General features: G+C 39.6%; 1 protein-coding gene across 2 annotated transcripts; it reads right to left on the bottom strand.

The window, feature by feature from the left end:
• Positions 1-553: 553 nt before the first annotated feature.
• trnau1apb (tRNA selenocysteine 1 associated protein 1b) lies at positions 554-8,267 on the bottom strand. Of its 2 annotated transcripts, none has more exons than XM_084546701.1 (9): positions 8,062-8,267; positions 6,645-6,742; positions 6,217-6,316; positions 5,340-5,392; positions 4,127-4,255; positions 3,592-3,708; positions 2,507-2,813; positions 1,849-1,891; positions 554-1,554 (listed from the first exon to the last, which is right to left on the bottom strand). In XM_084546701.1, the coding sequence occupies exons 1-9, from the start codon at positions 8,095-8,097 to the stop codon at positions 1,418-1,420; spliced, it is 1,020 nt and encodes a 339-aa protein (XP_084402827.1). In that variant the 5' UTR covers positions 8,098-8,267; the 3' UTR covers positions 554-1,417. The 2 variants fall into 2 exon arrangements, with proteins under 2 accessions (XP_084402827.1, XP_084402826.1); XM_084546700.1 differs by having other exon boundaries at positions 1,849-1,894; positions 8,062-8,266.
• Positions 8,268-13,840: the final 5,573 nt, after the last annotated feature.

Below are 13,840 nucleotides of genomic sequence, written 5' to 3'. Positions count from 1 at the left end.
CCCGGGGGTAGGGAGTGAATGAAACCTGTTGAAAGAGTGCCCGCCCGTATGCGACGCTCCTCGAAAAACAGCCAACGCACCCGTATACAAACAGGGATCATCTGATTGGTCACTACCAGCCGGCCTTCTATTGGTTGACAGCGTTGATACACCAAACATCCGCGAGCAGAGCAGAGTTTCGTGAGCGCACATGTTCCGTGAGAGCCAGAGGGAGAGCTGGAGATTGAGCGCAGGAAATCTGCGCGAGCAGCATCGTAACCGAGTGCGTGGACACAGTTTGAGCACGCGCAGAGCAAATTTGAGAGCGCAGAGCAAATTTGAGAGCGAGAGCAGAGTTTTGAGAGATAATATCACAAAATCTGAGAATGAAATCGATCAATTCTGCCCTCGAATCAATTTAAAATGCTCTTGCATTATGATAGTAAATTCATTCCATAACACAGAGAGACAGACAACCATTCACACTCACATGTACACCTATGAGAAGATGTTGATGTTCACAACCAACATGCTGAGTGACAGTGCCACACAGACTCATGTTCAAGAGACCATATTCCTTCTAAATCTGTTTTATTGATAAAACTTCTCCAGAAAGAAAATATATAGTTATCTTTCAGCCATCAAACAGCAGAAAATAAATTCTACCACAAAATCCTTTCATACAGTTTCTCACCAGTTTCATAAAAAGACACAGCTTCTTGTCTGGAAAACAGATAAATTACATTTCTGGATGACTCCCCTTGGGTAAACTTGGTATGATCATCTTCCCACACTGCTCACTACACCAACATACAATTCATTAAATCTATCAGAAAATTTAAAAACAAAAAAACAGAGGAAAATCCTTCATTAAAACAAGAAAGACCGATATCCTGTATGTACACATGAATGCTAATGGCCATCCTGGACTGACAGGAAGTACATGACAAAAGACAATAAAGGCATAGTTTTTATTTTTGTCTTCAGAAGACAATCTCTTTTTAACCAGTCAAGGGCCATATTGAATGAGCTAAGCTAGCTTCTGTTGGTCATTACAACACAGCCCAACAAAAATAAATGGCTGACATCATTCAATGGCGAAATACTGGCACAACATTCTACAGCTTTTCTGTGCCAGTCAGCTTCAGTACTTTATTCTTTTAGACCTGGTGTATGGAGACAGTATGGACTAAACCGTGACTTCACTGATTATTACCAACATGGTAAAGATTACAGTTAAGTCAATGTCTGTGTGAATTTAATATTTAAAGAGTAACAAGTACATCTGTATGTACTGTCAGCTGTGGGTATGTACCAAGACACTCGAGCTGGCCTTTGTGAAGTGTTAATGTGGTGTTAGATTCTGGGAGTACAAAATCATTAAAAAAAATGAAATATCTGAGGAGAGGGAGGGAGCAGGAGAGGAAAAGAGAAGTTATCAAGAGAGAGATGAGATAGGGGAGTCAACAGAGTCCAGGGGCTCCCAGTGACAGTTCATCATGGCATCGTAGAGCTCCTCGCTGCGCTGCATAAAATCCTTGTTCCACATCTCCACGTCACACTCAGGGATGGGCTCTGTAAAACACCACCAAGCACAACCACAGATCAGAAAATGAGGAGAATCAGTCTTGTGCTTGACTGCATGCTTGCAACAGTACCTAAAATGACCAATTCAGCTGTCATACTGTTCATTATCAACAGTGAAATGTTCTGATGTGCTACAAAACACACTAGATCCTTAGAGGGGAACGTGTGACACAGAGTTTTGAAGTTTTAACACACTGTTCCTGAGTTGCTGTGTACTTTCTCTAGCAGACAGTGGATTTTTATACTGAAAGAGTTTTTATTCCAATGCAAACAAAGTCTCACCTTCTACATTATCGTCTTCTACATCTTCTGCTTCCTCGTGGCTCTGCTGGAGAATGACATGACACATTAAAAGAAGTTTTTCACACACTAAACTTGCCCAAAGAAGGTTAAAAATCTAGCCTATAAAAGGTACATGTCCAAGTCAAGAGGCTAGCATATACTGCATGTTCAGTTGGACTTGGTCAGATATACTTATATTGTCTCAATTAGTGCAGATGTATGCACAAATACATACTGTACACAAATAATAATTTATATAAAAAATACAATGAGGAGAAATCTAAATTTGCAGCAGACATTCAGGGATTTACAGTAAAGTCACTGCAATGCATGAACACAAGCGTAACAACCTCCTGTGTAACTCCATTTCTAATGTGCATGTAAACACGCTTTCAGTTTCATCTTTAGGTTGGGCTTAACGTACAAGCAAATGAAGATGGCTACCAACAATTTGAAAGACACACAGCAAACAACTGTTGTGTATAGTTTTGTTTTCTGGCATGTCAGGATTCATGTGAATGTCTGACACAATCTGAGACGATAAAAGTATCTTGGACCAGTCTGTACTCTCACACACATAAAACAGATGATCTTAAACAAGCAGCAGATGAGCACATTTCCCAAGATGTTAATACAAGAGTGACGGTATTTCCCTCACCTCTACAGCTCCTGACATGTCAGCAGACATGGGTGGCATCCCCACAGGAGGAGGTGGCATCATGTGGCCTGGTGGAGGGTATCCATAGGGAGCATAGTTGTAGTTGTAGCCACTGTTGTAGCTGCTGTTGTAACTGCTGTTATATCCGCTGCTGTTGTATCCACCGTACTGGTCATACCCCCCCCATTGGGGGTAATAGCCCCCTTGCCCTCCGCTGGTATGGCTGCCATAGTAATTGGATTGAGTCTGGCTGTAGCTGCTATTGTAATTCTGGCCCTGGCTCCCATGGTAGCTGGTCATCTTCTGGCTGTAACACAGACGTACAACAACAGGTCTTTAATATTCGTGAAGGGCAGATCTGTATATGTGGCGTTGATTCAAAATAGTAGTGTTTCAAATCATTCACTGCAACTGTGCAACTGACTAATGTTTTAATATTTCTGAACAACACTTGTCCTCCATCTTAAGGATCTTTAGATCCACACATGATATATTTTAAAACGTAAGAGTGTGAGTATAGTAGTGATATGGCTCAAAAATGACAGGTAACAGGAAAATGTTTTTACTGCTGGTCTGGACACATTCCCTCTGTAGTCAATGCATCACAGCCTCCAGTTCTAGACGCCTTCAGACTATGTAACGTTATATAAGATCAGACTGTTCCAAGTGTGTGTCAGACTGGGACAGTGCAGCGTTGATGTGAAAAAGCATTTCATTAGTGTGGGAATTTGTCGGGATGCTCACAGATAGTTCCGTTACACTGACCCTCACAAGCTCCTGGATGCAAAGACACACATTAAATGCAGCAGATGGGACTTCCATGTGCAAGTTCACAGTTCTCACTTAAAAAAAGCTACAATACAAATAATCAAAAAGCACCAAAAACACACTCAATAAATAAAATGTGTAATGTATATTTTAAACATCATCTATGGTGGTCTTCTGTCTGGATTTCTTATCTTATCAAGACCAGAAATCTACTTGTGTCTCTAGTAGTGTTTTCTTTGGCGCTTTCTGTAGAAAACTGTAGAACTGTAGAAAAATCTTAGTAGAAAACACGCAGTCTACGCACTTCTGTATCTTACCTCTTTGCTACAGCAATACTGAGTCTGAGTGGCTTTCCGCCCAGCATCGTACCCTGGCACTCCTCGATCGCCTTCTTCTGCTCGCTCTCCTCCCCGAACTTGACAAAGCCATAGCCTCTGTAAGTCAAACGACAGTTACGCCTCCTCTACCCACCAACACACACTCTACACTTGGCATTTAATAGCCACTTATAATGAGAAACAGAATATAATGGGTATTATTATGGTAGAACTGAAACTTGTTGTTTTACTTTTAACATGAGGTAGCATCACTTGAATTGTGAGTTGCTCTTGCTTAGCCTATATGGGGAAAACAATAGTTTTAGCATAAGACGGCAAGAAAAACATTTCTTCAGCCTTTTTTCGAAAATAGATGAAGAAGCACTGGAGGTCAACGTCCACAACACTGCTATGCAAATAATTATCAGACCACAGAAGACAAGAAAGACATTTTAGACATTATTATGTTTCTAACAATACTTAAATGCTTTTCAAGTCACACTGCTGCCCTATCCACCTCTAGGAGCTGACATACCTTGAGTATCCATACTGGTCAGTGACTACTTTGGCTCCTTTGCAGGAAGGGTATTTCTTAAAAACTTGATGCAGCTGAAAGTCGTCCACCTCAGAGGCCAGGTCGCCCACGAACACTGAGAACTCCGGCCTGGAAGGAGCAAAAACATTGATCAAGTTTTTTTTTTTTACTTTGTACACACTTTGTAAAGGGTTTCTGCTACTTTACAGGTGCACTCACAACCAGACAAAACAGGGAGTTTCTGTCTTTTATTCAATGAGCACAGTAAAGGTGTTCTAATACACCGATCATTGGCAGCTGATATGCCATCTAAACAGTTTGAGTGGCCAGCTTGATTACAGTTGAACAAAGCAGCAGATCTGATGACACATGGATCGCAAAACAATTTCTCAGCGCACTCCCAAAATAGCCCACCGATACATGGTCAACATTGTGATGTCCTGCCCACTGGACCAGAGCAGCAGAACAAATCGGCCTCTGGTCCACAGCGAAATGCCACCAACTGGGTCCTTTTCTGACAAGACAACAAAAGTTGCATTTCCACTCTGGCGCAAGCACCGCGGGTCTAACTCTGTGCACCGTGCAGGTGTAGACAGCGAATGACTTTTCAGCACCGCCAGTCATGCTAAGGACGAAAAGAAGTTCATAAAGAACGTCTCTTTTTGTTCTTTCCATCAGCCTACTAGAATTTATTTTAGTGGCATCGGTAGCATTTAATTTCCATTCACATTTTCAAACATTTTACAGTTTTGTATTTTTTCTTTTAATTTAGAAAAAAACATTCCAAAAGGTAACATTTTTCTGTTTTCCAGTGTTACAAAAACTATGCAAGTTGAGTAACTGATGAATAAAATAAACACATTGTAGTGATATTTTACTCCTTATTGAAACTACTCACAGAAATGAGTCAAAATAAGCTAATTGAGTTGGCTTTAGGCAGATCCTGTGATCGGTGTCGGCTAATAGAAATACAGCTCCATAGCCACGTTTAGCAAAAATCCCAGAGTTATGTTAAACAAAAAGTCTAGCAGAAGCTTGATATTTTAAAGCAATAATAACAGCATATAACAGCATGCAGCTTTAGATCACCTAATTACATTTTAACAGTAAGTTTTCTCACTTTTTAAAAGGAGCAGTTACAAATAATATAGTCAAACTCACACTGAACAGTTAAAAAGCACACAATAACAGTCAAGTACAAATCCCATCTTACCCTGCCTCTGGCCGTTTCCCGTAGGTGGCATAGTTTAGCTTAAACTTCCGGGGCTGCACAGGGAGAGAGAAAACACACACACTTAGCCAACCTAACACACCTAGGACATGTAGTATAGCACTGATATTGCTGGAAATAAAGAGTGGAGTTATTATGGTTGTTGTTATTTGGGTTTACATACCTCCACCACCCAGAACAGCCTTTAGCCCATTCCTCAGTTAGTTCCTACCAGAGACTCTATTCACCAGCGTCAAACAAAGTACATTCATGTACAAGCAGCCTCTTAGCCACCTTCAGCAGCACATACAGGCCGGTGAACAGGGGAGCCCAGTAGCTTGGCCGGGCCACGGGGGCAGCAGCGTTTCAAGTCGGGTAGCAAGCAGCTAAAGCTCACAGCTTCACACAGCACGTTTTTACATTTTCATGTTTTCTTTACATCACCAGACCAACACTTTGCTTCTTTATAAAGCCAGTTTAAACTGACTGGGAAAGTAGAAATAGTGACAGCACTAACAGCAAATAGCAATAGATCTAGCAATAGATCTGGCACATTTATCCAATATCTTAACAAGAATCTGGTGTGTTTAAAAAGCAAAATGACAACCTGGTGTCATACAGAAGTAGAAGTATACAACACAGTGGTGTTTCTGATATAAAGCAGGACCAAGACTAGTTGAGCTCCACTATCCACAGTCAAACAATAAAATACTGCTTGATAACACAAGTCTAATACTGGGAAAAAAAAGAAGGAGGGCGGTATTAAATTGTCAATAATATCTGTATATTTATGGAGAAACGATAATTACACATATTGCTGCAAGGCTTACAACATTGATATGAGTATAAAAGTATTTTGCAGTTACATAATGGAACTGACCGGGTTTGATCCAGGGACCAGTTTTCCGTTGAGTTTTTGAACGCAGCGGTCCACACTTGCTTCATCTGCCAGCTCCACAAAACAGTATCCTGCTGAACCGCTGCAAGAGGGGACAGAAATGTTAGGGCCAAACGGCGAGAAATCGTCTTCTACAAACTCTAAATTACAGCACTTACAGTATCTAACAGACAACACAGTCACTCTGTCATAAAGCAAGCAAAAGAGTGTAAAGTAGTTACTGTGGACAGGACACCAGCTTGATACTGAGCGCTGGTTGAGCTAGTATTCATTGTGATCAAATTAAACACCACTTCTGACTCTGAAGTAATGACAGCCACAACACTGAGACTTTTGGCTGCTTCAAAAAGACAACATATGTGAAGAAAATAGTCTGCAAAGATCAGACACAGAGGCTGAGTACACCCTACCCTGTTATCCTGTGAGTAATGATCTTCACTCCAAACGGTGACTCTCCCATAGCGCTAAAGGCCTGCTTGATGAAGTTCTCGTCCATGTACGGGTCCAGCTACACACGAGTGGAAAGAAAACATTACATGCCACCCATTCAACTTTAACCAGAGGGGCATAACGTTTTTCAAATTTTCATTTCAATATGGCCATGCTGATACAAGTATAAATGAAAATTTGATTGTATTATTTTTTTTTTGTTGTTGTTGTTTGTTTTACTCAACTGACACAAACACCATGTCGACAATTATACTGTTATCGTATAATTACACTTTTAACTTAACATAATTACTTTGATATAGGCTTCCGGAGACTTCATAATATGCACACAAACTTGCAATGTAAAAACTGTATAAAACAATGACCAAATGTGAAAGTTCACCATCATCTCTAGGTCATGGTTTGTCCAAGCTAAAACAAGGGCAACTGGACTTTCTTGAAGACGTCCAAGTAGCTTCTTCGGTTCTAAAGGACTGATGGGGACTTGGGGTTTAAATAGGAACATCTGTGGGTGTTAGGGTGACCTGAGCCAGGTTCAATTCAATTCAATTCAATTCAGTTTTATTTATATAGCATCAATAACAATACAAATCGTCTCCAGACGCTTTACAAAACCTGGCCTGAAACCCCCAGAGCAGAGGTTAACAGACCCTAGTCATGTCAGTCATGCTAGTCAGTAACGGTTACACTCGTTACTGCTACTTAGTTAGTTAGCACTGGTTTACTCTAACCATTTGTTACCTGTTAACTTTCAAACCATTATTTGAATATTACGTTCGAGGGCTATACAAAGCCGAAAATGAGAAAACGTTCTGACTCACTGAGTTATTGTTCTTAAGACCACTCAGACGATTAGCCATGTTAGCTCTGAGCTGCTTTATTTGCCGTGTTTTGACACGCCGATAGAATGTGCTCTGGGGAAGCTAAACTTGACTCGAATTTAACGTGAACGGTCTTTCGCCAAGCTATTATGCGTTCTTGGCCTGTGCCAAGTTTAAGATGGGGTATTTCATCTTGTTTTGAAAGCTGCGTAATACACGAAGTTGCAATGTTTTAAAGCATTGTATATGAACTTAAACCAGCTCGTAATAAGTCAATTGGGAAGCTAGCGTATGCTACGCTACACCGATGAGCTTAGAACCAGTATAGTAGGAACAGACAATGTTTGGCGAACCATTTGACCACGAATGTGTCAATATTTGGCGTTACTGTGAGATCCTGCACCGGGTCATTCCAAGTATATACTTGAAACAAGGTTTAGTCCGACTTTCTAAAATGGGTTACAACTATATGTTCCGGGCTAACATAGCTAGCAACAAGGAAGCATAGTTAAGCTAACCCCAACACACTGAAAGAAACACAAGATTTCAAACGTACATCACCCATCCAAAGGCTTGTCTGTCTATTAAACATCTTGGAAAATAGAGTCGACACCGTGGAATGATTTGTCGGTGTTTGATTGTAGTACAAAAAAAACAAAAATGTTAGGATTCTCCACACGGTCTCGCGCAACACATCAATTCCTTGTTCCGCTTCCGAGGTGCTCCGACCCTACTTCCGGTAAGTTTATTTTACTTCAAATTAAAAGTGTCCCGCAAAACCGTCAAAGATTACTATCAACAGAATAATCAGATAGATAGATAGATAGGTTTTATTTGTCACATGCACAGTTATACATAGTACAATGCACAGTGAAATGTATTCTTGTACCTGCAGCCAGTAGTAAAAGAATAATAAAATAAAAAAATAAGTACTACAGTAAAACAGTAGTAATTGCAATTTCCAGAAAAGTAGAATAAAATATACACGGTGAAACTCGAGTGTAAACTTAGAGGGGGGGTAGTTTGTATATATACACATTTACAGTATTGAGCAGCTATATGTGTGTAAAGTGCAGTGGTGCAGTGGTATTTAAGTCCGGTTAAGGCTCAGAGTTGAGCAGGCGGATGGCATGTGGGTAGAAACTCTTCTTCAGCCTCTCAGTCTTTGTCCAGCAGCTCTTCACAAATCATTTGAAGACCGTACAGTAAGACCGACAATATTTATGAGCTAAAGGACAACCACGCAGACGGTCCACAATCCTTTGTCATACAAGATTACTTTCGTATACTTGGTATGCCAACATTTTATAGACAAGTGTGCTTCATTCTGTATGTTGCCCCTCTCCCCTGATACTCGAATATTTAGCAACAGATTGTACAGCATGTACAGATTTTCTTTCTTCTAGTGATGGTTATTCAGTGTTTTCAGAATCAGAATCAGAATCAGAATCAGCTTTAATGGCCAAGTATGACACATACAAGGAATTTGACTCCGGCAACTTTTCTCTCTAGTACAGAAGCATAAGTTTTTTTTCTTTTTTTTTTGTTTTTTTTTCTGTCATCTAGTGACAATCATCTGCAATTCTAGGCTACAGGGAAATTTGAACTGATAACGTGGCTGAACTAGCTTAACATTAATTTAATGACACCTTCTCCAGTGTGACGCTGGTTAGACTGTTTTGTAAGACATAATGCAATTCCGAAATTTGAGCTGGACTGAGAGTCCATCAAATTGTAATCTGTGTTAATAAACATGTTCCATACGTGGGATCAATAAACAGTGTCTTATGTCGTCACTTTACACCATTACTACGGAAATGCAGACATATGTTAAGGACTGGCCATAAATTAAGGTCCCACCGAGATTTGAACTCGGATCGCTGGATTCAGAGTCCAGAGTGCTAACCATTACACCATGGAACCACGCTTCAACGCGCCTGCTGCGTTCACAAACTACCGCTCTGAGTAGGAAATACGACAATGAGCTGTCGTTGAAAAGAGATTTCAACTTTTTTTTGAAGGATGCCAGCTGTAATGCAAGAAGTCTGTCATATTTGTCCAGTGTAGTAGTACCATTCGGCACAAGTGTGGACACATTACATGAAAGCTATTGATAAAACTACCGAGTTTTCTATTAAAAGATAACAATAATTAGGATTTTTACCTAAAAGTAAAAGAAGAATACCTTGAATCCGATACAAAGAGGTGTGCCTTATTTGTCCAGTGTAGTGGTACAATTTGGGGTACGTTTGTTGTCTGTGGATCACGTGACGTAGAAGCTAAGCTATAAAAATGCAATTATCTTCTTTTCAGATATTAGGTTAAAATAAATTAATTACAAACCACACATCAAAACGTGTTTATGTAGACGTGAAGATATTGAATATAACATGGTTTTGTCACATCGCTGGATCCGGAGTGAATATCTGTCGAATATCCAACCTAAAAGTTCACTACGGCTCCCTTCTGATGATGGTTATTCAGTGTTTTCTGTCGCCATCTGCTGCTAGTCTCCTGCAATTTAAAGTTCTAGGTCACAGGGAAATTTTAATTGATAACGTGGCTGAACTAATTTAACATAAACTTAATGACAGCTTCTCCTACGACGGAGTATTAGGGCCACATTAAGGGGAAAAAAAAATCACAAACTTCGAGAATAAAGTCGTAATTTACGAGAATAAAGTCATAATTTATGAGAATAAAGTCATATATTACGAGAATAAAGTCGTTATTTATGAGAATAAAGTCATATATTACGAGAATAAAGTCGTTATTTATGAGAATAAAGTCGTAATTTATGAGAATAAAGTCGTTATTTAAGAGAATAAAGTCATATATTACGAGAATCAGTATATCTGTTTAAGGTTTTGAGAAAATGGAGCAAGGTTTCAGAAATTGTGTTTTAGCAATTGAGAAAAACTGTAAGCTTTTGGTATGTGCGTATGTGTTGATGTTAAAGCCAGGGTGTAAGGCTAATGCTGCCTGTAAGCTTATACAGTATGTATCAGCTAATTACATTTTTTTCCAATCGCTAACAAGCGCTTACCCATACTTCAGATACTTTTTCTAAACTCTTAACACAGACTCACGCCTACAAAACACAATTGGCCAAATGGATAATTTTCTTCTCAAAAACATATTTTTTTAAATACATACAAACTCTTCATTTCAAAACAGAACATATCTTTCTCTGCACACACTAACTTTACCAAAACACTGGAACTCTGACTCAAAATGAAATTATGCTGTCAAAGAATAACACTTGTTTTCACTTCACAAGGTACATGCAGTCAAAGTACACCAGGTTTCAAAATACTGGCTATTGTTGAGATTACAAAAACTGCATAGACTTTTATGTTTCAGTTTTACAGGTACATTTGCATGCAAAACATGCAATCCACCGTTTTTACACTAAATTTCTTGGTTGGGAACTGTATGTCCACATGTAATGTTCACATTCAAAAGCATTCCAGTAAAAAAACAAATCATTTTTTTATCCTTTACTGTTTACTACAGGGGGCACAGTTGAAATACTGTTTACAGTATGATAGAACAGAAAAAGTTTTACAGTATTACTTACAGTGAACAAACTATCCATGAAACACACAAGAGCATTCTGAACAAAAAAACAGCAGCAAAAAGCCCAGAACTAAAAAAAAAAGGGGAACTAAAAAAAGCACAAAATGACTGTATCTAATCTCTGCGATCTTCAGGGTTAGGCCACATGTTTTCATCAACATCACATCTGATATTATCCAAGGCAGTGCACCTGGGATAAAACCGCTTGCTATGTCGGATCCACCCTTGGCAATGATCAACTGTGATGTCCCTGCAGCCAGCATCCATGGCTTCAAGGAGGGACATCTGGTCATGTGGCTGATGGTCATAAACCTTCCGCCTCCATGCAGAAAAGAACTCCTCTATGGGGTTGAGGAAAGGTGAATAGGGTGGAAGGAAGAGACGTACCAGTCTTGGGTGGACTTCAAACCATGTTGTTATTGCTTGTGAATGATGGAAAGCCACATTGTCCCAGGTGATTACAAAAGTTCTCATGTTTTCACCCTCCTGACCCTGCTCTGGAACCAGGCGCTGGTGGAGATCATTGAGAAAAGTAAGGAGGTGCTCGGTATTGTAGGGTCCAACCTGACATCTGTGAAGGAGTAATCCTGCATTTGCAATTGCTGCACACATGGTAATGTTTGCCCCTCTCTGTCCTGGCACATCAACTGTGGCCCTTTTCCCAATTACATTTCGTCCACGTCGACGCCTTTTGGCCCGATTGAATCCTGCCTCATCTACGTATATGAATTCATGAGGGGTCTGGTTGGCCTCCAATTCCATAACTGTCTGAAACAAAGTTGATGTACATCATGTCATTATCATCATACCATACTGTAACCTATTACTGTGTAGGTGCAAAGCTTATAGAACTGGACATTGAATTGAATATACACTATACCTGGACATATTGTCGTCGTAGCTCCTTGACTCTCTCACTGTTCCTCTCAAAGGGAACAGTATAGAGCTGCTTCATCCACACTCTGTGTTTGGACAATGTCCACGTAATGGTTGTGAGGCTGATGCTATTGATATTGTCAAATATCTCATGGTCCTCCACAATTCTAGTTTGAATTTCATGCAGTTTTATTTCATTATTTACAACCATTTCTACAATGGCAAGCTCTTGATCATTATTGAGGAGCTTTCCTCTTCCCCCAGAGGGAGGAAGACGTTGCATTCTTTAGAGGGACAAAAAAATCAACATATGCATTACTGTATGGCCTTATTGACATGTCAAGTGAGAAAAGAAACAACCCATGTAAAATGCAATACTTACCTGTTGGTTTGTTGAAAGATGCGTATAATGGAGGCAGCCGTTGACCGCCTCAAATTGGGCTTCACTCTTTCACCAGCCTCTCTTAGTGAAAGACCGTGGTTGATTACATGGTCAATGATAGTGGCACGAATTTCATCACTGACTACTGTTCTTGTAGCCCTTGGAATGCCACCACCACGCATTCTTACACCTCTACCTTGCCCTCTCCTTGGGCCTGCTCTTCTCCCCAGCCCTGCTCCTCTCACTGCTCCTGCACCTCTCACTGCATCTCTCACTGGGCCTGCTCTTCTCCCTGGGCCCCGTGCTCTTACTCTTCCTCGTCCAGACATTACAGTGTTTGTCTTTTTCTGTTTCTGTTTCCAAAAACATCACTCCTCATAGTCCTCTATATAACCCCTGCCACTGAGTCTAAGCCAGACTGGAATCAGCTGTGGTTGGCCCAATTTACCCAACATAAATCAGCTGTGTGTCAGTTATTCAATTTTCTGTGTTAAGAGTTTAGAAAAAGTATCTGAAGTATGGGTAAGCGCTTGTTAGCGATTGGAAAAAAAACTGTATTATCAGCTGAGATATGTTGTTTTTGAACTGATATCATTGCAGAAGCAGAGGTTTTTATACTGTATCTAAGGTTTGGAATATTGTTTTTTCTATTGTGGGATGTTGTTTTAACATTCGTAAATAATACAAAAACAATCCATCATTTCGTTGGAAGGTACAGCTGGTCTGTTAAGAAAATGTAAGCATTGTGGAAATGTGTTCACTGACTGCATATTGTATGAAAACGACATGAAATGTGTGAATGGTATGGCCACAAAAAACCAATGCTGTGCTAATTGTGTTAAGAGTTTTGAAAATGTGACAACTGATTGGACAAATGCTTGTTAGCGACTGAAAAAAACTGTAAATACAATTTTTTTTTAAAAAAAACTGTAAATACAATTTTTTTTAAAAAAAAAATGTAAATACAATTTTTAAAAAAACAAAAACTGTAAATAATTAAAAAAAAAAAAAAAAACTAAATACAATTTTTTTATATATTTTTTTTAAACCAAATTATTGCTTTGTGACACAGTAGTTTGACATTTAAGGAAGATGTGGTCTCTCATTTATTGTTGTCTTTCCAGTCTTGGGGGGGGGGGCAGCACCCCTAAAGCTCTGACCCTAGAATCGCCCCTGTGTTACACCATCTCTGTCGCTGTTCTGAAGGGGAATGGCTTTCTGATTCCAGTGACGTAACGGCCCTTCTTTTTCTCCTTGCGCTCCTTCCATTTGTCTTCCTCCACTTGGAACGTCTGCATAAAAGTTGTACAGTTTTATGAAACAATTATTACATAAACAAAATGCTTTGCTGAACATGTATTAGTCACATCATATTTCATTACGTAAAAGTTCTACTCTGAGCTTCTAGTGGTGAATCTACTTATCTGACCCTTTTTACGAAATAAACGTGTTCTTGTATTAAGATTGTTCACTTTGGCAAAAAAGATTATGATAAAGA

The sequence above is a fragment of the Chelon labrosus genome, assembly GCF_963514085.1.
Source record: "Chelon labrosus genome assembly, chromosome: 6".
Lineage (NCBI taxonomy): Eukaryota > Metazoa > Chordata > Actinopteri > Mugiliformes > Mugilidae > Chelon > Chelon labrosus.
Note: the sequence above shows the minus strand (reverse complement) of the source record. Positions and strands in the feature narration are given on the sequence as shown.